Here is a 23,429-nt window from a genome sequence, read left to right on the forward strand (position 1 = left end):
CCAGAACTCAGACTAAGCACTTAGAACTTTCCACTTCACTGAAAAAGCCACATGAATTAAAGGATTCCATCTGACACTTTACACAGAATTCACATTTAAAATCATATTTGAGATAGTATTTTATCCACAGGTTCGTATGTTCAACTGGAAACATATTACAGAAAGGAAAGGATTTCTTTAGAACTCTATGTTTCTGTTGATGTGAAATATTGGAAGGCAGGTCCAAAGGAACAGGTAGCTCCAGAATTTGCTGACATGCAAATAACAAATTCATGTTTAGAAAACAGAAGTGTTGCATTTAAACGACAACAATATTTCTTTCTTTTGTGTGCTTTTCCCAAACATTGATAAAAACTGATCGATATCTTCATACAGTTCTGATTAAAAAAAGAGAAACATCATGGTGAAGAGAAAAATAAAGAAATCTTTCCTTTGAATGTGGAGAAAGTAATAAAAACCAACCCAACCACTACAAGCAATATAGTTTTTCTTTCTAAAATTACATCAATAATTAGAAGTTAAACATAACTGACCTTAACATACTTATATAGAATAAGGCATTTAAAGAACTGAGCAAGACAAGGTCAAGAATGAAAACGGTGTTTTAAGAACTTAACAACACAATTACACAACCTTGATCCCTGCCAGAATTCAAAATAAATTTGCCACTATACATGATGCAACAGTAGGAAGTGCTGATTTCCTAACAGCAACATTTCTAAAACAACTTGGAATGCAAGTTGAACTAGACCAAGAAGCAACATTTCCCTGCTACTTCTACAATACAGCAAGTTTAAGGTATCCTGCAAACAATCTGCAGTTTGGTGCAATGCTTATAACTCCTAGTAGAAATTACATTGCTTGACTGAACATACGAACTAATTAAAACAGGATAGCTACAATTAGCAACCTACCTGTTTCAGTTTTGCTGGAGAAACCTGCTGCCTGTTTGATTGCTGCTGCTGTCAGTGCTAACCCCCTGCTCCTCCTCAGGCCATGCTGGAACACAGCTTCAAACTGAGCACACAAACAGGTCACTCTGCAACAGAATTTTTATTGAAGTCACGTAAGAGGAACTACAAAAAAATCACAGAGAAAATCAACTATGTTTCTACACAGCAACTTTATTCCAGACCTCTGAATAGGAAATGGAAGGTGAACCATTATCTTATAAGCAGTGAAAGACCCCTTCTATGCAGTCATCTCATTATTTGCAAGCAGTATAATCTACTTGTACCCACAGTCTCATCACAATGATTGCAAGCTGAGGCACAGCTTACATTCAGAAGAATGGGCAATCAATTTGAGAAATCACCCTCATGTGCTAGAGGGGCTGTTAATCATGTTATTTCAGGTTCAGATTACCTACCTTTCATGCAATGGAATTTTTTTAGCATGTGGAATATTCTTTGCCCTATGTTTTATGCCATTATGATGCAAAATCTAAGCATGTTAATCTTAGACTATTTTACCTGCTATCGGAATCTGATGCAATTTCTTTTCTTCCTCCAAATCGTATTTGACACTGCAACAAATGGATTTTAAGAAATTTCAGGAATTTTTGTTACGCTAAATAAATTTTCTGAACTAACTTATATATACGAAACCAAAACATATCAAAAAAGGAAGCAGCACAAAATAGAACATTGCAAAATACAGCCTGCATCCAAAAAGTGCTCTAGAGCATCGTGTTACACTCATGGGCTGCTCTTGCAGCTCAAATATACCCCTGCTAGCAAGAGCAACACACCTGCAGGTCCTTCAGGAAATTGAAAACTGAGTGGAAATTACTACTTTTGAGTTTTCAATGTGCACCCACAAAACCAAACACGGCTCCCACCCAGCTCAGTGCTACAGTGACAGAACCACTCTTTATAAAACATTCCATTGGCTCACTTCTGAGGCATTCTTTGCCTCCCAAGCTCTCCCAAACTGACTGCAGTCTATGAAATTCTACTTGCTGAACTTCACATTGACTCAAATACAGACATACATATATAAATCACACCTTCACATGGTATTTTAACATTCACTAAAAACCTAGTGCAAAGAAAGAAGCTGCTACTCTAAAACACTAAGTTAGACTTTGCAGTACACTGCAATTTAGTTCAGTCATATCAGGATTACAAGATATATTAATATATATCTTGTACATATTAATATATATTCTATAGTATGACATATATTTAAAATAGATCTATTACAAATTCAACCTGTCCAGAACAAGAATTTTAAATAAATACTGCACAGTAGCTGTTTGCCAGCAGACAAAAACTCAGATGTACCATACGAAAGCCACAATTTCCCCTCTTTCCTTTCCTTCTTTTTCCTTCTCTTTGAGTCTGGGTTTGAACCCAAGACACTTTATTCAAGAGAAAGCAAAGCCAGTCCCTGCTAGTAGTGAGAAGTCTGAGTGAGCACTGCAGAAATGGGTGTTGGATTTCTCACCTGTTTAACTGCATCCAGTAGCCGTTCGAGAAGAAATTGTCTTTTAGTGTCGTTGGTCTGTGAACCTGAAATTCAACAAAATCATATCCTTTTAAAATAGTTTTTTAAAATACTTTTGGGCCAACACAAGCTTCTTTCTTTTAGGCCCTGAAAACCTTCTTCCCATGCCAATTATTCCACTAAATTAACTAATGTATTTTAAGTAAAATGATGTAGTAAAAACCGCTTTGAGGTTTCAAGTAGCCTTTCTCTAACAGGCAGCAATACTGCTTCAAAAATCATCTAGATTCTTATTTTAGTAATATTTTGAAGATATATTTCACCAGCACCAAGTACAGAATTATTATTCAAGCTGATGCACACCTTGCCCTGAGCTTCCCAGCACAACTACCAGGGTAAGACAGCATTACAGCACTAGAAAAGAGTGGAAAGCAAGAATGAAAACACCAGGAGTATCTTCTTACTGTCCAACCTTATTGCAGGAAGAGTTTTAAGTCAGGTGAACAGACAGCAACCGTTTGACTAAATCCTTTAAAATTTACCTACCAGCATAGTTCTTCTCATTAACACCTATAAAATCTATTTTGTTACTATATAAGGAACTATGCAAGGCAACCTTTAACTTCTTGAACTATTTCAAAAGCATAATACTTTGCTTGTTGGATTATCCTTTATAAACTGCCATGAATATGGTAAAAATCGTTATCTAGACAGCCCAAATTGCCTCTGTAATTTCTTTAGTCAGAGCTGAAGTTCGAAACATCCATCAGAAAACTCTGTGACATCTCTGGAATTAAAGTCATTCTATTCTCCTTTCTCTCTCAAAGAACATACAACCAATGTACGTAGGGACTGAAAGCCAATTATCCAAACTCTGCATGAGCAAATTCCTCCCAGCACTGAAAATCAAACACCACACACTAAGCCTTCTAGTGAAGAGAGATGACATCAAAGATATGTGCTTCCTCTTGCTCTCTGACACTGTGGGGTCCAAATCCCAGAATTTCCTAACTTCATAATCCCATTCAAAACAGTTTGCTTTGAAAGCAGCAGGACAGGACAGAATTTGTCCAGTTGAAATGATTCTGCCTTTGTTTAAATACATATACACTCATATAATATAGAAGTATACAGAATAAGTATGCCAGAAAAATGAAAACAGGAAAAACATAGCTGCTAACTAAGCTTCACAAAGCTGATTTTGCTGATTACAGCACATTTCCAAGACTTTGTGCTTCCCATTCTGAACTGTGACTGGAACTGTGCAGACATGTGATGTGTGAGGTCTGGGGCTGTTAGTCAAGCACTCCAGTGCACACAAACAACGTTCAGTGCCAGCCCAGGACTTCAGAAACAAACCCCACACCAAATGAGTTTTAACCTCCTAACAACTATGCCAGTTATGCCAGGGTGAAGATAAGGCTAAATTCATACAATCCCTGCCATTCCACATCATGCTCCTTCAGAGATGGCAATTTATCAAACAATATTCGATGTTCTTACCACTCATATGTTGCCAAAACGGAGACAGATACATGCCTATGTATCCATTTGTTTTATAATAAACCACATCACCAAAAACAAGGAAAACAATCCAAACTTTCTGAGCAACCCCTTGTGTTCAGTAACAGTGAACACACACAACTCTGCACATTTTCTCTGGTGTTTCAAACCTCATTACTCTTACAATCTTACACTACCCACATACCTGCAAGAAGAGGCACAACACAATATTTCTCTTTATATTAATAGCTTGAACATCAGAACAAATACATGCCATTAATAATTTCATGACCAGAAAAACATTTATCAAATGAAAATATTAGTAGGTGGGCCAAGTTTGTCATCTAAATGCAACAGATGTTAGTTTCTAAATTCACATCTCTTTGGACTCTTTGTATCTGTTCACTAACAAAAATTGTTTGCAACTAGATTCCAAACATAATCAATATTAAAAAATGCATAAATACAGAACACCTACTGATGTTCACTGTTCTAATTAATGTTCTAAACCACCAAAGCATGTGATACCAACCAACCTTAAGTTTACACAGACTGAGTGCAATGTGCATTTTCTCTTTATTTTACTTGCAGATTTGCATTACTACCAATTGTGACTGCAGGAGATGACAACCAAGAATTCCTGAAGCAGGTCAGATCCCCCTCACCATTAAAAGGGCTATAGGGCCACATAATGTGTCAGCTGAGGGCTTAGCTGAGGTTTCTCTTCAAGGCACATCTTAAATTCTTCAACTGCTGTTGCTTTATAGAAATTCTACAGGTAGAAGAAAAAGAGTATTCACAAAGTCCAAATTTTTTTAAAAAACTGGAAGATGAAATTGTCCCTCTTTTCATGCTGAGGGGATATTTTTCTTTGTGACAAGCCTAGAAAATGTGGTACTGTTTTGTGATGGTTTTGTTTCAAGTAGGTGGAAGGTAAAAATAAATCTCCACTGACTCTATTGAAGATTTAATTCTTTCACATTTTCATTTTCTAAACTAAGTCCTTAGGGGAAAAAAGAGCGTATTTTCAGACAAGAGCACCAATTAAGTGTGACCAACTCCAGCTGATTCAAAGACTAACAGTGTATTACCAACTAAAATACCCTTCTCCCCATTCGGAACAGCAGTAAAAACTGCAGGAACACACATACACATACAAAACATGGAATGCATAAAAACAGCATTACCCAGAAAAAAGGCTGTATTTAGACTCCTGCAATAAAAAGGAACTTCATATGTGACTCTAAAAATAATCGTGAAAGCATAAGTATAAAGTTGCAAAACCTAAGAAACTTAAAGAGGCTCCTCCCAGCAACATCTACTCAGTCAAAAAGGGTTTAAAATAGGCTCAGGTACTGCACCTGCCTCTGTGACCCTCCCCACTTTCTGCTGTTCAAGTTTTCTAGTTTTAAAACAAACTCCTCTCCAGACTCTGACACAAACACTCACACCTAGTGCAACAGCAAAGTGGTGTGCAAGTAAAGGAAAGGGAGATTTTCATCCAGTTCTTCCCAGGTAAAGCCCTCTTCAGCACCACAGGCAGCACAAAAGTAAAATAAATAAACTCCTGTTGCTCTTACATAACTTGAATTATGTCCTGAATGCAAAATTTCAGACTGTAACCCCTTTTGCTTGCTCTAATACAGGTTCTGATGGCACAAAGTTTAAGATAAAACAAACACAGACCTAATTTAAATGCTACCTTATACTACATTATTATGATTCTCCTGCCTCATCCTCCCACCATGAGTTGCATTTTTAAGTTTTTTGAAACCATCATTAAACAAATGACAACATTCCCAATTCTTGACAAGCAGATAAATCTTGTATCCTTGTATTATTTGCCTTTAAAGTTTAGCCTGCTCAGCACTCTGCAATAAAACATGAGTGTGGAATTAGTAAACAGTATTAGTAATATTAAGGCGATGCTTAAATCAACAGGAAGTTACCTTCACATCCACTAGAAATACACTGTAGCTAAAGAAAATAAACATTAAACATAATTACAGCCATTAAAAAAAGAAGTTCTTCCATATTTCAGGAACAGCTCTGTCAGTTAAAATTGGGCACAGAAGTAAGCACAGGCAGTGCTGTTACAGGCAATAGAAGGGTATGGTTAAAACTGATGAGATGTTAACATGAGCCATCTCCTTTATCTGAAACAAGCAGGATAATGATAGATATTCCTCTGTTCTCATCAGTTTGACTTATATTATTATAGAAAAATCCTGTATAGCTTTGTGTAACAAAGTTCAACATTAGGGGTTTTTTGTTATCTTGCTGTCTAACCAGAATTGCAGAAAAAACCCTATAATTCTGGGCAGGGGCTATATATGGGTGGTTACCATGTAATTGAACCAACACTGTCAATGCCACCCCAGGCATTACTCTATTTTAAGTAATTAAATGTTTCTTTTCTCATAAACATGTAACTCTTAATTGTCTTTAAAAAAAAAAATTAAAGGTAATAATACTACCTACAGGATGAAGATTTAGGCCACAGGAGGTGTTACCTTGCCTTTTGAGTCACAGAATCCAAATAGATCTCTCAAAGATTAGTCTCCTAGGAAGATTCAGGCTCTAATTTGCATAAATTTGCACAAGGGTATTCCCACTTTGAATTCATCATTGGAGGGCTGAGGTTTTCCACGTGAAAATGATGACTCTTACAAATTTTGCATTTGGGATTTAGTCTATACCATGTCAAGATCTGAAACACTTGAGAAACTTTCTTTTCCCATGCTTTGAAAGACTTCACTGCTACTTGCATTTTTCACAACAGGTTTCCCCACAATAATCTTTTTTTTTTTTTTTTCCTCATCTCTTCCACAAAAATCTTCTATTTTCTTCCCACCATAAAGGTGAGAACAAAACAGAGAAAAATAGAAGTGAAGTGGGTTTATATTTCAGTTCACTTTCAGAAATGACTGCTCCCCATCAAAGATGTAGCATTAACTCCAGTTAACTCCTCAGGGATTTTTTTCTTGCTGCCTTTGCAACAAAGATGTTGTAGATCAGGGTGGGAGATCCAATGATGATCCAATGATCCAAACATGATCCAATTCTCATGTCAGAGTGTTATCTGCAACTTCCACTGCTGAAGATGTACATAGAAACCCATCACAATTTTTACTAGAGCACCTCCCTGCTCAAAAAGCCCCAAACAAATCCTTGCCAACGCGTTTTAATACATATTAAACAAACACCACTTACGCTTTACATCTACAGGAAAAGCCTACCAGAATTTTCATCTCCATCCTAACAACTCTCCGTGCTGGCCAATTCAAGCGGATCTGCTTCCTCCAGCCCCTGTAGTTTACGGGTCACAATTCTCAGGCAAAGCTTCAAGTGTTTCCTTGACAAACAGCTCAGCATTTCGCAGACATTTCCCCTCAGGGCTCAGCCCACCTCTGGCACCATTTCCCTCAGCTCAGGAATTATCACGTCCCAAACAGAGCCGTCCTCAGGGACCCCTCACCCCTTTCCCCACACGCCGTGCTCCTCACCTCAGTTCACATTTCTAATTTATTTTTAAATTCCCATCTTCTCTTGGTCATTTATTCCCTCAGGAGTATTCCCTATGATTTTGCACAGCTGAAACAACACAGAACCCAGCATCACTTCTGCTATCAGCCAGCGCCGCGCTCAAGGGCAGCATTTAAGATTTAAAACACCACTTCGGGGGCACTCGGGGAGCCGCAATGAGGAACGGGGTGTGGTGTTCAGAGACCCAAAGTGGCCTCAGCACGGAGCAGCGCGGGGGAATGAAGGAGGGCACCGCCGCAGTGACCGGGCCCTCAGGCACTCTCTGCCCGCACAGCCCTCACAGCGCCCGGCCGCACTCACCGCTCATGGTGCCCGCCGCTGTCCCTCACGGCCACGGCCGGGCCGGCAGCTGCCGCCCGCCCCGGAACCCGCCCGGCGCCCCGGAAGGTAAACTCGGTACAGCGGGGAGCGCTGCGGAGCCTTTCCCGGCCCGGAGCCGCTCAGCGCTGAGGCCGCGGAGAGCCCGGAGCCCCTCAGAGAGCCCGGAGCCCCTCAGAGAGCCCGGAGCCTTTCCCGGCCCGGAGCTCCTCGGAGAGCCCGGAGCCCCTCAGAGAGCCCGGAGCCTTTCCCGGCCCGGAGCTCCTCGGAGAGCCCGGAGCCCCTCAGAGAGCCCGGAGCCTTTCCCGGCCCGGAGCCCCTCAGCGCTGAGGCCGCGGAGAGCCCGGAGCCTTTCCCGGCCCGGAGCCCCTCAGAGAGCCCGGAGCTCCTCAGCGCTGAGGCCACGGAGAGCCCGGAGCCTTTCCCGGCCCGGAGCCCCTCAGAGAGCCCGGAGCCCCTCAGCGCTGAGGCCGCAGAGAGCCCGGAGCCTTTCCTGCCCGGAGCCCCTCAGTGCTGATGCCGCAGAGAGCCCGGAGCCTTTCCTGCCCGGAGCCCCTCAGTGCTGATGCCGCAGAGAGCCCGGAGCCCCTCAGCGCTGAGGCGGAAGAGAGCCCGGAGCCTTTCCCGGCCCGGAGCCCCTCAGAGAGCCCGGAGCCTTTCCCGGCCCGGAGCCCCTCAGAGAGCCCGGAGCCCCTCAGAGAGCCCGGAGCCCCTCAGAGAGCCCGGAGCCCCTCAGCGCTGAGGCGGAAGAGACCCCGGAGCCCCTCAGCGCTGAGGCGGCCTGAGGGGCAGGAGCGGCGCTCCGGGAAAGGACAAGGTGAGAAATGTGGGGACAGTGTCTGTCCTCTGTGCTGCCGCGTGGGCTGCGAAAGGTGAAAGCTCGGGAAGGGTCGTTAAATTTAAAAAAAAAAAAAAAAAAAAAAAAGCCAAGCGATCATAATAACAGATTTCCTAGGTCTCTAGGCCTGTTTGAGAGGTGTTGGCCCTGTGTGGGCAAAACCACACTGAGCCCCTAACTCTAAGGACCACCGACTCATTTCAAAGAACAAACTACACATGCTTAATTGCTTTTTGGCTAATTACCATACGAAGCGGAGAATGGGACGGACCAGAGTTATGAATATGCATTTGTGGTTTGGGTATTCAATACTCTTGTACGTAAAAAGACCCTGTGATCATCTGTAAATTGTGGTGTGTATTTGGGAGCTGTCCCACACACTGCCTGGTGTGTAATAAACACACACTTTGTAACTTCAAACTGATAGAGAGTCTTTGTCCGTCAGAGTTGGATATCGGTATCAGACCAATATCCATATTTTTTTTAATAAAGAGATGATAATAACAAATTTTGTAGGTCTCTAGGCCTGTTTGAGAGGTGTTGGCCCTGTGTAGGCAGTACCACACAGAGCCCCTAACTCCCAACTTTGTGTCAGCCTCCTGAAGATGCTGTAACTTGCATAGATTCCAGGCAATGGAATATTTCAATTCATCATTCATGCAGGAAGCTGAAGTAGAATGTTAGCTACAAATAATACCCAATTGTTGTGGTGGTTGCTTGCGTGGTTGTTGTTTCTGTTATTGCAGTTTTCCAGGAAAAAAATTGTGGCCTAATATTAGGAAAGTAACACCAATGCTTGGAAGGCAAGGTGACAGAAATCTATTCCTAATTTTAGGCCACAGAGTAGTTAGCATGACAAAACACCTACCGTTGTAAATATAACAAAGGTAAGTAAAAAAAAAATTAGTAAAAGAGAAATAAATCTGTCTGAAAACACCTAGCACTGAAAGGAAAGCCTGGACCACGGGAAAATACATGAGATTGCAGGGATTGCAGTGGGGACCAGGAGCTGCACTTGAGTGAACCGTGAGGGTTCTTTCTGACTCAGGACATTGTGTGAATCTATGATCTGTGTCCCCAGAACATCCCTTAGGGTGACCCAGTGACACCTTCTGAACCCAGGAGATTTCATACTCTACAGGGCATCTTTAGAACATTCCTATTGCAAGTGTTAAAATTACTTTTTTCAAGACTGAGGATGTACTGTAGGTCTTCATTTCTGCCTCTTGGAACAGTCCTTCTGTACCATCAAGTGATTTTTTGGCCCAAGATCTGAGTCTAACGTGGACATACATATTTGCAAACTTGTTTGTTTTGTACATATCTGCTGTAAGTAGATGCAGTCTCTAAAGGCAGAAAAAGTTGTCCTATGTAAGGACTTTCTGAAATTAAAAATTCCAGTAACTAGTTGAGTGCCTGAGAATAATGTAGAAATACTTGGCTAATGAAATACTACAAATAGAAATAATGTAGAAATGTTAATGCAAGCACAAAAGGAGATCTCTAAGGATGATGTACCACCTTCTCCACTGTCTGCAAGTATTAAAGTTAACAGCTCTACTGGAATAACTCCTTTATTATTCCTCAGTACAAATACACTTCTCTCCCAGTCATCCAACACCCAGAACGTAGTTGTAATAATCAAAAGATTTGGTGGTAACTAGAACAGTAGCTCGTTCTTCAGTAGCTGGTAATGGAAATGAAGTTTCACAGCCAGTCTGAGGTTTTACCAAGCCACAGTCACTGCAAGTGCATTCTTCCACTGAATACATTAATGTTTCACCTGGAAGTGTGTGTCTGATTTCTTCTGTATTCACACTGCTTTCAGTATTAGCCTTGAGAATATGGTTCGGATCCACAGAGGAGTCTGTAAATATACAGAATTATTAATTATTAATTATATTATTAATTTAGTACATACATCATTTGATACTAAACAAAGAGCTGTTAAAGATCCACGTTTCATTATGGTCCAACTGTGTTCTAACCTCAGTGAAAATTTTAAGATACAGTGAAAGTTTTAAGATGGAGGTACCTATGATAATATTTTGTTCTATGACAATACAACCCTCTGCTTCAGAATAAGCCTTGAAGTAATCCAACACATATTTTCTAATCAGTCATTACTTATTGTTTGAAACCTCACAAATATAGTATTTGTAAAATGGGAAAAAACCTTTTTCCACCTTCATAAAATATACCACATATGCTTCTCACAGACTATGATATTAAATCAAATTATTTAAATAAAGTCTTATAAAATGAAAAGCTAATATTGAATGTGTATCCTCTGCCTGGGAAGAATTCTTTCTGCATTCAATGAGGGTGAATCCCTTATAAAGTTTTTTTTGCTTTTGAGTGTTCATAAATGATTTCTCAAACAGCAGCAAGTAAGCCAAGTCTGAATATACAACACAATCCTGACAGGATGCAGAACCAACAAAGAGAAATTGCTGCTTTTGCAAGTCAGCATTTGGATATTTATTCCCTAATAACTATGATAACTTCATGGAGTCCATTTGAGGAATACCAAACAATCCAACAGTCTTCAGAGTCTGGAAGATTCACAATGTTTTTACATGGTAAGTTTAGCTAAAATGTACAACGATCTAACATGATTTGATGAAGAATCTTATTTATTCACCTGTGTTTTCCAGTTTTTCTTTCAGTTGCTTTAGATGCTTCCATTTAAACAAGACCATTAAGGTGAACAGAGTGAGTATCAAAACCAACCCTGTGCCCAAACCAATCCAAAGAATTCCGCTTGAATCGGTACCTTACGAAATAAAAGAGATGCATTACGTTAATCAGAAACAATGACTGATGTACAGTAAACACGAAACAAACACATCAAACCTGAATGGAAAATACAACATGAAGATATCCAGCAGAGCCATAGAAATGATAGAAATTATAGTATTATAGGAATTTACTTACTCTTCTCACAGGAGTTTTCACATGAGGGCGGCGGTGCACTGGAGCACCGGAGGTGACAAGGAGTACAAGAGAGCAGCAGATTATCAAAGTATTCATTTTTGGGGCATTGTGCCATCAGGGATAGTAATTATGGAACTACAAAGCCACAGAAATTGTACAAGAGCAAGGATCATCTACAAAAGGCTTCTCAGTTCTCAGTTTGAGAAGAACAGCTAGCAGTAATAATGGACTTCATCACAGCCCCACCACATGGGATCACGTTACAGAAAGAGGATTTAACTCAGAGGTCCCCAAGGAATTACTGTTCCTTTTTTTGGCAATTCACAATTGTAGAAAGACTGAGCAGCTGCACCAAGATAGTTTTCAGTGTAAATTTTGTCTGAAACAGAAAATGGGTATTTATAGAAGACGTTTCTGGAGCAGGTGCTAAATACGACAAACTGTAGTAGAAAGATCTCCAAACAGGAGTTCATAATAATTACTCTTGACTCTAAAACTTCGGGATTTTATTTCATGGGGATTGCTTCTCAATTCTGAATTACCCTTATTTGTCATCTATTAGAGTTTGGCATTTTTGGTTGGCATTTTTGCTTAGCTCATTTTGGGAATTTTTTGTTTTGGTTTTGTTTTTTTTTTCTCTTATAGTCTCATTTCTATGAGAAATTTAGTAAGATAACATTCTAATCATGAAAGAAGTGCTATATTAATATTTTACCATTTTGATTCAAAACATTATCTGCATTTTTCACTTATTTTTTCCATAATACAGGGCTGTCATTGGGCTAAAACTGCAGTACCCAACATGGAAAAATAAGTTTATAGGACATTTTCTTCCTTCCCATCCAGGTAGGTGTATATACAGTGGATGTAACATTTCTGAAAATGTATTTGGTCTCCTCACAGGAGAAATAAAAATCCTTGACTACAGACCACAATGAAAATGGTTTACACAGCTAACTTGTATCTGGATGTTATATTTTAATGGAATTTATTTTAAATACAAAGTTAACTAGTAGTTTTTAGCAACTAGCAGTAACTCCCTCTATCCAGTATCACTGCCACAGACAGATCACAATTACAGGCTCTCTCCCTTTATCATATTTAATTGCCTTTTTGACTACAGAAATATAAAAGGAAGACATTGTATAAGGAGTTGTAATTTCATACCACATCCCTACGAGACTTATTTTCCCACAACATGCACCATGTGGGAATACACAAGCTGGTTTTAGCAGAGCAGTCTAACAGATCTGTTTTCTAGTCTCTGGCAGATGGAAATGCTTATTGTGGCTGCTTCACTTGTTTCTATGGGCCAGGTACACAGCTCAAGGCTTTCTATCACAGCCTTTTCTCCCTCTTCAGGGTTTAGTGGATAAATTGGAATTGATGAAATCTGATTTAGGTGTGGCAGAAGAAAATAAGGGTAGAGGCTGTGGGTTATGCCAAAACTTTCACTAGGAAGTCAGTGCTGAAGTCATAAAACTGGTTCTGCCTTGCTCCATACAACCACTCTGTGGGGGAAGAGACCCCAGTGGCTGCAATGTCATCCACGTTTCTGATGAAGCACCATTTTGTACTTTACACACAGAGTAATTTTAGGTTTTGCTTTTAAGATGCTGTTTATAGTCTTTTCAGTCCTGGAGGGGACAATCACAGTCTCAACAGTGATCTCAGGAAAGCAGATACTTGTGAAAGTGTCTTCATGGTATCCACAGGTACAGTAAGTGAATTTCCTGACAGACAAGGTTGGATCCAAATCTTTGAGCTTTCCTGCACTGATTTCAGTGAAAGATCCCAGCCTTTGCTGCAGTATTGGGTTACTTTTTCAGGGGGGCAACACCTGACATTTGGCTTTGTTCACTTTGTAATGCACTCCTGCTCTACATGTTGCTGTGATGTATCCTACAACTGATATCTACTCAATATTATATTGGCACTATTCATAAAAACTGTAAAGGGACTTTATTAGAGAAATACTGATCTAACAGCAAGGAAAGAAAGAACAAAATATGACATCTGGAGGTCACCAAAGATATGGTTAGATTATATACTGATAAATAAGCTGATTAAATGTCTTAGTGCCAGTGAAAGGGACAGTCCTGCTCTTCACTCTCTAGGTACTCTGAAGGATGAGGAAGGGCTGGAGGGTTTACCTGACCACATGGCAAGCAGCTTTAATTCATTAATCCAGTCAGCTCATGGAGTTTTACATCCTATGGCCTGGGAAAAAAGCAAAAAAAAAAAAGAGAAAAAAAATACATAAACAGCTGATCGTCTACAGTGATGTCATGTGCAACTAAGTTCACCATAGAAATCCACATTTGGTGAACTATATCTTCATTTGAAAAGTCGTGTCAAACTCTAAGTACAGTAGAAATCAATTTATGCCTAATTATTTTGAGATTGTATATATAGGCTCATAAGATATTGTGGCAGAAAGGCTTTCTCTCTCTCAGTTGGCCAGAAAGTTTTCCTATTTGGCTGGTTAGAGTTCAAACATATTTCTCATAAGACATGAAGTAAATACAAAGTAGTGTCATATTTTCAGTCAAACTCTGGGAAACCTCCCCCCAAGTGAAAGGCACAATACAGCTCATTTCATCAGAGCTCTGGAGAATGATGCTGTCTCTTAGAGCAATAATTCTCCTTCTACAGTTGGACTACTATTTCCCAAAGTTACAGCCTTTAAAGATAAACTAATTTTTTTGACAGATGTGCCCCAAACCACAAATCCTTGATAATTAAGCACTACATTTTTCACACATTGGAAACTGGGGAGCAATGACAGTAAAGGGTCTCTGATGTGTCATTCCTTTAAGCAGCCACCATCCAAATCCCAGCCTTTGGGACTTGGCTTTTCCCCTTAGCTATACACAGTGCCAGTGATGAATGTAATGACAAAATACAGGCAACAAATGGTTCAAAACACAATGAGGAATTACACTTCTCGTGGCCTGTTGCCTTTGTCTTCTGCACATCCTGACATTCAAAAGTTCCTCTCCTCAAGGGAATGGAAGCAAGCACATAATCAATAGATCTTGATAAGCAATATTCCCACTGGCAGATCTCCCTACACATTTAAAGCACAAGTTATTTCAAAATCTATGTCCAGGAGTAAGGAAGACATTTTCTAGCTGAACAAGATCCTTGTTCAGCCTTCATCTTTGAGTAATTTTGATAGAAGGAAGTTAATATTTTAAAAATGCCAATCAACCCTTTAAACACTTTTTTTGGGAGAAGTGTACTGTACCAACTGTCTTTAAAATCAAATGTTTTATGCCTGAATTGAGAAGCTGTTTATAAAGTAGAATATTGGATTCAGCCAAGGAATGAAACAAAAACCAGAAGACTTAAGAATAAATTCATTAAGTGACATTAAGAAAAGGATATTGTTACTTAGAAACTGTAATTATTTGATGTTAATAATTGACCCATTGCCTTGTATAATACACATTAAATCCTCTAAGCAGAACACTGTTTTGTTATATGTAGACTGTGCAAACATAAGAAAAAATGAGATGACTGGAATGATGGTTCTCCTACAGTGATATTTACCTTCAGGGAATAATAAATATATGCCTCATTTACTAGTAAAGTTACATTTCAGCACTTGGTCAGTTATGTGATTTACAGAGCTTGCATTGGCTTTCCAAACAATTACATGTTGATGCTAATAAATCCTCTCTTCTTGTAATTTGATTTTGCTTCAAAAGGATGGCAGAAATCAGCAGAGTTGGACAAAATAGCAAAGGATTTATCAACTACAGTAATCATTTAACCACAAATCACAAAGTGTTGCCAGGGAAGTCTTTCTGCAGTTACCTTACTGTAACTGAAATTCAAAACCTCCCCAAGGTATCCTCTAAGAATAATTCAGACAAGTTAAGTTGGCCTGCTGGAGTTGGCATCCTTACAGAAAACAATGGGGAAAATGCAAGAGGAGAAGTTTCAACTGCACAAACAACAGGAAGAAAAAAAAAATAAAAGGAAAACAAATTCTCAGATTTGTTTCTCAAATGTTTCTGTCTGACTCAGGAGTGACACTTGGGGACAATTTATAAAAACCCTTAATGAACTATATTTTTTGTTTGTTGTTTAGAAGAATGCTTTTAGCACCCATAGTTCTACTAAGGTATCAAATTGCTGAAGAGGATTTGAAGAAATTAAATCATTTTTACTGGTGAAGGCAGCTCAGGTGGAGGGAGCACAGCACAGAGCAGGAGCTGGTGCTTTGGAGTAGTACACAAACAATACACAAATATTTTAGATTTCCAGCCTTCCCCTGTGGGAGCAGAACACCTCCAGTTCAGTGTTTTCTGGCAGAACATGGGCACAGCAAGCACTGAACATCCAGCCAGAGCATTTCCTGCCATGAACCCAAATTTGACTGTTGGTTTCTTTCAACATCTGGAGAAACCGAAGACTTCCAGAAATACTTGTCAGTTCTTATTTGTGACATGTTAAATTGATATGATGTGACAGAAATCAGTCACCTGGAAAAGGTAAGAGAAATTTTATCTTTCACTATTCAGTCTGAAAAAAGCCAAAATAATAAAATGAAAACTTTGGATGGGAATCAAAGTAAGTAATACCATCATGTCAGTGATTGAAGACTGAAATTTATCTGTCACAGAACAGTAACTTGAGGTCTATTTACCACACATAACTTAAACAACAAAGTCCTGTTCTGGCACTGCTTCAGGGTTTCTCTGTTCAAGTTCATGCCGCTTTTTTGCCTGACTGTACTTCAGAAATTCTGCTGGCAGAATTGCACAGCACTTACCAAGAGAAAGAGGGTTTTCTGCTAGGACTATAACATTCCCTTCACAAACAACATTAGCTAGGCTGACAAAGGAATTCTTCTCGTTGTATAGTTGTTTCTACATTGATGGTTTTGTGCTGGCACAGCTCTTTTTTTTCCCACTCACTAAGGCAACTGACCTACACTGTCAAATCTTATAGTACAGGCTTGCTCTGATCCTCTCCAGTTCTCTAAAGCTATTTACAGAATAAATCCCCCCCAAAAAAGTCTCTTACAAATCACCTCACTTAGACAATCCTAAAAATCATGACCAATGAACATACCCAAAACCACCACTTTTTCTTCTCAAATATTATTGCACTTGAAGGAACAGCAGTTTTACAGACACTCATCTTCTAAAACAGTGTTAAAACCTTCTGAAACAGTTATTCTCATAAATGAGAATAAATGTGTGGCTGGGAGGAGACAAGCTGCTCTAGGAATGGGGTACAGACTGACAGTAAATAGAAGAATGGAGCTACCAAAGGGTTCATCGTGTTCAGTAACTTTTACAAGCTGCATGGAACAATGCTGCTCTTAGACAAAATATTGTTTAATGTCATTTGCACACAGAGCAAAAACAAGAACAATGTGGATTTTGCCTGTTTGGTTCAGCACATTTTAATTAGACCACAGCTTTGAAAAGAGTGATGTCGCTGGTGCTACATCGAGTGTTTCCAAAATGGATTAAAGAGCAAAACAACAGAAGAGAAAAATATCCCTTTAAAATAGTGATTAAAATAACAATAGTAAAAACACAGTCAATTAAATCACAGACAGCTTCCATATCCCCCACTGTGTTCAAAGCTGACTTAGCCAGGAACCAGCTTATGGAACAGAGGAAGTGCAGAGCCCAGGAAAGCAGGACTAATAGACTGCAAACCCTTGGGGGAAAGAAGATACCTTTTCATTTTTCTGACATTTCACATGTGCCAGAATTGTTATGTAACTGCTAAGGACAATGCATAAAACAGGAATTGTGCAAGCAAGTTTGGATTAAGCTGATGCTTGTTAGAATGCCAGTGACATTTTTATTGGTACAGTAGTTTTCACAGAATGTAAACATAATTTATAAAAATAATCTCCTACATGCTACTATTTCAGTGACTTTGCAGGTGGACAAAAAACCCTAAAAATCATCAGTGGTATAATGCCGACAGGAGTAATGGAATTACCACAAAAATAAATGTGCAGGAATAATTATGAATTATGCAAAGTTGGCACACACTAAAGTCTAACAAGAAATTTTTTTCTGTTAATTTTAGTCAAATTCTCTATCTATTCAGATAGAGAGAGTGTTTGAGTAACACACATTCACTTTTCTCAGATTCTCATGTACAGTGTCACAGTGGCAATGTGTGCTCTCTCTCAAGACAGGAGGGAAATTGTAATTGATTTAGCCACCACTACTCCAGAATAATTCCCCATGCAAATTGCTGTCTCTGGAATAAGAGCACTGGCACAGAATACTTCTAGAGTAATTAAGCCTATTTAGAAACAAGCTCAGTATTTCATTCTCACAATTCCATAATGAAGTAATTATTCTCTGCAACAATGTTAACATGTTAACTAGCCATAGAGGAACAGCTTTAAAAATCCCATGACACTGTTATTCTTCTTTCATAACAATAATGCCATTCTGCTTTAGTCATTACTGAAACTAAAATCTTAAGGGATCTCTAATGGACAACATGCTCCCTCAACTGGAATTCCAGAGAATTATGAAGGCGAAAAGAAAGTACACGAAAATCCCACATGGAACCACTTTTGTATTCTCTCCCTTGAGACAGACAGCATGTAAAACTTCCCATATAAAATTTAAGTGCTATAAAATTCTTACCATTCTTACCAAATAAATAACCATATTTATTTAAAACTCTTACCATATTTAGGAGTTCTGGCCTAGAGTTATTGTGGTCTCCAGCAGTGGCAGTCCTGCTGGCCATGCTGCTGCTAAGGAAGCCAAAGGTTAATTTTCTAATCAAAATAATGCTGATCTGAAAGAAAGCATAAGAACAGATAAACAGAGCTCTGGATTGTACTTCACAAGATTTCTTTTCAGCTGCTTCAGTATTTTGACTGACAGGATGCCTCCTCCCACCAATCCTACACCTGGCTTTTAGATCTCTCAAACCACCCAGTCCCTGCCTTCCTTCCAAACAGATTCCCAACTGTCTCTAACCTTCCTCATCCTGACTCAGCCACTGTTTACATCGTTTAAGTGATCTCACTCTTCCCTTCCTTGGATTCTCGTTCTTTGCTCAGCACATTCCTTCCACATAAAGCAATCCCTCTGCTATTTACAGCATTTTAACTGTCATAAGGTTTATAAACTATACACAGGTTCTTCACAATGTGCACACCTAAATCCCCATCTTTGCTTCTTTTGAGCTTTGATGGCAAGAAACCCACACACATAACAGTTTTGACAGAAAAACTACTTACCTAAACTATTTTTCCCTCTCTTATTTTTCAGTCTGGAGTCTCATGGTATCAAAACCACAGAAGAAATCCCAAGAAGAAACTGCTCTGCCTGTGCATTCAAAGAGAGGCATCGTGAACAAAGATCCAAGGAGAAACCCACCTCACAGATCTCTGAGATCTAAACAATACAGGGTAACTAAGCAATAGAGCTGAGAGCTCTGAGCCTCCAACTAGAGTCACTTGAAAAAAGAGATGGCACTTGCCAAGAAGACCTCTCAGTCTTTATTTTCAGAGATACACAATCAAGGGGAATAAAGGTTGTGTATACACATAGAAGTAGGAGACACACAGGACTGTTTTTAGAAATAATGAGCTGAGTATGTGAGGTATTTGAGAGCTGAGAAGATGGACACAGAGAATTGTAAACTGGCATTTTGGTGTAGCAATCCATGCATTTCTTTTGCTATCTAAAGCAGAGCCAATTAATTTTATGCTCTTTTTGAAGCCTGCAGTACATGTTTAATTGGTCCAAAAGGAGCTATTAAAATGGCTTTAACTCTAGACTGGAGCCCTCAAAAAGAAGAATCCAGCTCCAAAGTACTCTGCCAACCCACAATGAAATGTGAGACAAGTTCTAAATTCCTTTGCAGACGTGGAGTAATTCTATGATTGGACTGTGAAATAGAGCTAATGCTCTGGTGCTACATTTGGAAAACCAAAGACTTTTATATGAAATTCTTCCAATGAAATAGCTTCAAATACATTTCTATGAGGGAATTCATGGACTGCAGTTCTGCCAATGTCCAGCACAGGGAGAGGAACAGGCCAGAAAGAGCATTTGTTAAATAGCAGTGTTGGAACAACAAATCAGTAAAAAGATGTTTCCAGGGCAAGAAAGTTGGATTAGACATGGTCTTGTGTAAACGTAGAAGCTTCTTGATTCACTTACACTTCCAGAAGCACCAGTGAAGCTTAGGAGAGGCTTGGTTTTCCATGAAGTCATCATGCTGAAACAGTTGTGTTTTTTATTCTCTAGTTCTCAGCTACATCTCCACAGACTATGTGGAAAGAGAATTTGCCAAGGTTTAAGAATATTAATTTATAAATTCTTGGCACCTAGTCAAGCTTCTAATAATCTACCTCTAACCTGTCTTTTCTTTCTCCTAAGTAAATAACTCGTTCCTTTGGCTTTGTTTTTAAAGGCTCTTTCTGACTTCAAAGCAATTCTAAATGCCAGGCTACTCATTTAGGTGCATAACTACTGTACATATTTGAATACCTTTAAATTTCAGGGCAGGGCTCCCAGTGCGTCAGTAGGATCCCAGCTTGCTGCCACACCACAAAAGGAAGTTGTGTTCCTTTCCTGCTCCTGCCAGTCTCACCAGAATATTTCTTTCCCATGTTGCAGGAGCTCAGGAAGTTACTTGGTGTCAAGGTAAACTGAGTCACTTGGATCCTAACTCAGCACCCTAATGCGACTCTCTTTCCAGTTTAAGGCTGTTGGTAGTTTATGGAATTTTAAAAACTTACTCATTGGTGGTGAGCAAGGAACTTCTTGGAGCTGTTAACCTGTTTGGAGCCTTCTAGTGAAACACATCTTCTTCTTATGCTTCAGTTCCCATGGCTGAAGCGCTGGTATTTCACAGGTATTTAGCTATTTCATGGGTGTCCCTGCCAGGCTGCAAGGTGCTTGTGGGAGCTGGGTGGGAGTTATTACCAAAGTACAGACCACGATTCCAAAATCACATGAACAGAGGCCTCCATTTCACTGCCCCTCAGGTGAGGACTGACTCACCACAGGTGGAAAATTAATGGTGAAGCTGCTTTGGGAGGGTTTATTGTATTAATCGCTTGCTCTCACCAAGAAATAAGTCCTGTTCCCCATTCTTACTTTACACCAGCCCTGGCATTGGTCAAATGCCTCTTGTTTGATTCATCTGAGTAGCCCAGGAGGAAAAGGAAAGTGGCTTGTTCTGTCACTAAATTTAATGAGCTGGGCAGGGTCTAACAGCTCAGAGGCAGCACAGGGATGGTAGAACTGCAGTTGTGGTTCTCTGCACCTCAGTCCTCATGTGTTACCCTAAGCTGGGCCAGACTTTTCTTTTCTTTTCTTTTCTTTTCTTTTCTTTTCTTTTCTTTTCTTTTCTTTTCTTTTCTTTTCTTTTCTTCTCTTCTCTTCTCTTCTCTTCTCTTCTCTTCTCTTCTCTTCTCTTCTCTTCTCTTCTCTTCTCTTCTCTTCTCTTCTCTTCTCTCTTTTCTTGACAGTCTTGATCACTTAAGTCAGTCATGATGTGAGGATGGATTTTATGGGTGGTTTTCAATAAGAAAAGCATTTTACTATTTATTAAATTAAAAGCTGGTCTATTTATTCTAAACATTTTGATGTAGAAGAGATTTAATCAAGAAAAGCTTTTATAATGGTTTAAAACCTCAAGCAAACAGGTCCATTTTACACTCCAGTAGATAGTAAAATTAAATAACCAGTAAAATTATCGTAACTCCACTTTCATTTTGAGTACCAACTGTTCCAAAGTGGAAAAACAAACTACTAGCCATGTTAAAAACGCAGTGTTTGAGTTTACACAATTCCTGTGTGTGACAGCCTGCAAAACAGGTTTGTACACTCTGAAGGACATCTGGCATCCTCAGAAATTCTGCAGACTAATTGTATATATCCTAGCACGTACCTAGGGAATTAGTGCCTGTCAAGGAAGGAAGGTTGTGAAACACAACGAATTCTTTTCCTCTAAAATCAGTGGGAATGTGCAGTCTCTGATCAAATGCATATTTGGCCCTGCTCCCTACACACAACTCAGTGCTTCAGGAGCCCTCAGAAATAAACTCCATTTCAAAAACCTTCTAGAATGCCAAACTGTGTACAAGAACTGCTGTCTCTGTGTTCTGTGCCCTGCTCATCTTAAGGCAGATCTGAATTGCCCTGAAAAGGCAGCACCTGACTCCAGTCGAGGCTTTCCTGACCTGCAGGCTGTGTCAGGCCTCAAACAAAACACAAGCCTGCAGTACAGCGTTGCCCTCATTACAAACCTGAGCTGTTAAATGCTCATAGTGACAGTGAAAAGTGTTCAGTACCAAGTCACTCTGTCACAGAATGCATGCAGCTTGCTTTCCACTCGAGTTTTACCTATTATTCATCACTAGTAACCCCTGAGTGCTGAAATGGTGCTACCTTGTTTCCATGCTATATGAAATGTATCAGACACATCCTGGTTAATAAATGTCACCTAACAAGCAAAGGTTAGAACTAAAAGAAAGCAAACCCAAACGATGCATACTGCTTTTCTTTTTGTTGAAGAGAAACATGCCATGCACAGCTGGGACTTACTTTGAGTTTGACAAAATTCCAGATATTGCAACAAAAGCACAGGTGAGACTTTTCCTTAATCTGAAAAATAGAGACTACAATGTCTAAAAACTGCAAAATAGCTGTGTGCCAGGGAATAACCAAAGAGTGGTTTTCACAAGGTCTTTAAAACTCATTCTTTAGGTTCTGAAGGTAAGCTCTTGATACTTGAAAGAAATCTTCCACTTAGCAGAGGTTTTTAGTCTCTCATTATATGTGATGCTTTTTCTCCCCAAATGAACCTTCTATGCTGTTAGTTGTTTGTTTTTCTTTCTTTTATAAAGCTACCTAATGTTTTCCCTGGATAGGATCAGTTGGAAGCCCATATTTCCACTAACACATGGAGAAGTTTTTGTCAGTCCATGGCCCGTGTGTTGCTGCCCACCAGAAGCCCCCTGGTTCTCATGTTACACAAATGCCCCTCCAGGAGGAATTTTGTTCTCCAACCAAAACTGCCCTGGATTCTGTACCAGAGATCTTTCATTTTTAGTTCCGTGACCACCTGCTTTCAAAACAGCTCCATATTCTGTCCTACAGTGCTCTAATATGGATAATGCTCTGATGACTTGGTCCTTGCATGTCAACACTTCCAGAAACTCGGAGCATTTGCTTTGTGTGCTTATAAACACACTGTGCCTTAGGAGACAAGATCTTGCCACAGCTTCGTGCAGCCCCATAACCAAAACCTACTTGTTTGCCCTCTGTTCTGCGCTGTTTCCTCCAAATATGCTTGATTTCTAATGATGGGGTTTTGGGGTTTGTTTGTTGAGGTTTTGTTTTGAAAACTTCTCAGAGTCATAGCAGTGGAGGGAGGGCCTCAGCATTTGGAAAGTCCTACTAACTCCGGCTTAACTGGATGGGATTTTTTACATGGTAACAACAAAGTGTCCTGTAGAATTCCCAAAACTGGAACTTTCTATGCATCCTGTCCACTTTCGGCTGGACGGATTCCCTCTTGCATCCCGCGGGAGCGCGTGTGCTCTCAGAGTTTCCCGGGAGCCCTGCTGCCACCAGTGCCCTGTCCGTCTGCACCTCCCGGGGACGGGCTCGGTGAGGCTGTGCCCGGCCGGGGCCTGACCCGGGCGGTTCCCGTCCCGCCCGAGGCGGTGGCGCCAGCTCCGTGTCGCCGTGTCCCCGGCGCTCGGGGCGGGGCCGGCCGGAACGCGCGGGGGCCGCCGGGACTTGCAGTTCCTGAGCGGGCCAGGAGCGCAGGCAACTCCATTTCCCGGCTGGCCTCGGGAGCAGGGCCGCGG

General features: G+C 40.1%; 2 protein-coding genes across 2 annotated transcripts in view; both read right to left on the reverse strand.

Moving 5' to 3' along the window:
- Positions 1-7,829, reverse strand: part of SNX29 (sorting nexin 29) — a 92,565-nt gene extending 84,736 nt beyond the window's left edge. Inside the window, exons 1-4 of the mRNA XM_066330292.1 lie at positions 7,798-7,829; positions 2,449-2,513; positions 1,473-1,525; positions 915-1,039 (exon numbers count right to left, since the gene is read on the reverse strand). Of these exons, the coding sequence (XP_066186389.1) occupies positions 915-1,039; positions 1,473-1,525; positions 2,449-2,513; positions 7,798-7,804 (250 nt within the window). The 5' untranslated portion in view covers positions 7,805-7,829. The remainder of the gene's footprint in view (positions 1-914; positions 1,040-1,472; positions 1,526-2,448; positions 2,514-7,797) is intronic.
- Positions 7,830-10,154: 2,325 nt separating this feature from the next.
- TNFRSF17 (TNF receptor superfamily member 17) lies at positions 10,155-11,869 on the reverse strand. The gene is made up of 3 exons (XM_066330293.1): positions 11,591-11,869; positions 11,298-11,429; positions 10,155-10,520 (listed from the first exon to the last, which is right to left on the reverse strand). Exons 1-3 carry the CDS (start codon positions 11,703-11,705, stop codon positions 10,264-10,266), a joined length of 504 nt encoding a protein of 167 aa, XP_066186390.1. The 5' UTR covers positions 11,706-11,869; the 3' UTR covers positions 10,155-10,263.
- Positions 11,870-23,429: the final 11,560 nt, after the last annotated feature.

The sequence above is a fragment of the Sylvia atricapilla genome, chromosome 15 (assembly GCF_009819655.1).
Source record: "Sylvia atricapilla isolate bSylAtr1 chromosome 15, bSylAtr1.pri, whole genome shotgun sequence".
NCBI lineage: Eukaryota > Metazoa > Chordata > Aves > Passeriformes > Sylviidae > Sylvia > Sylvia atricapilla.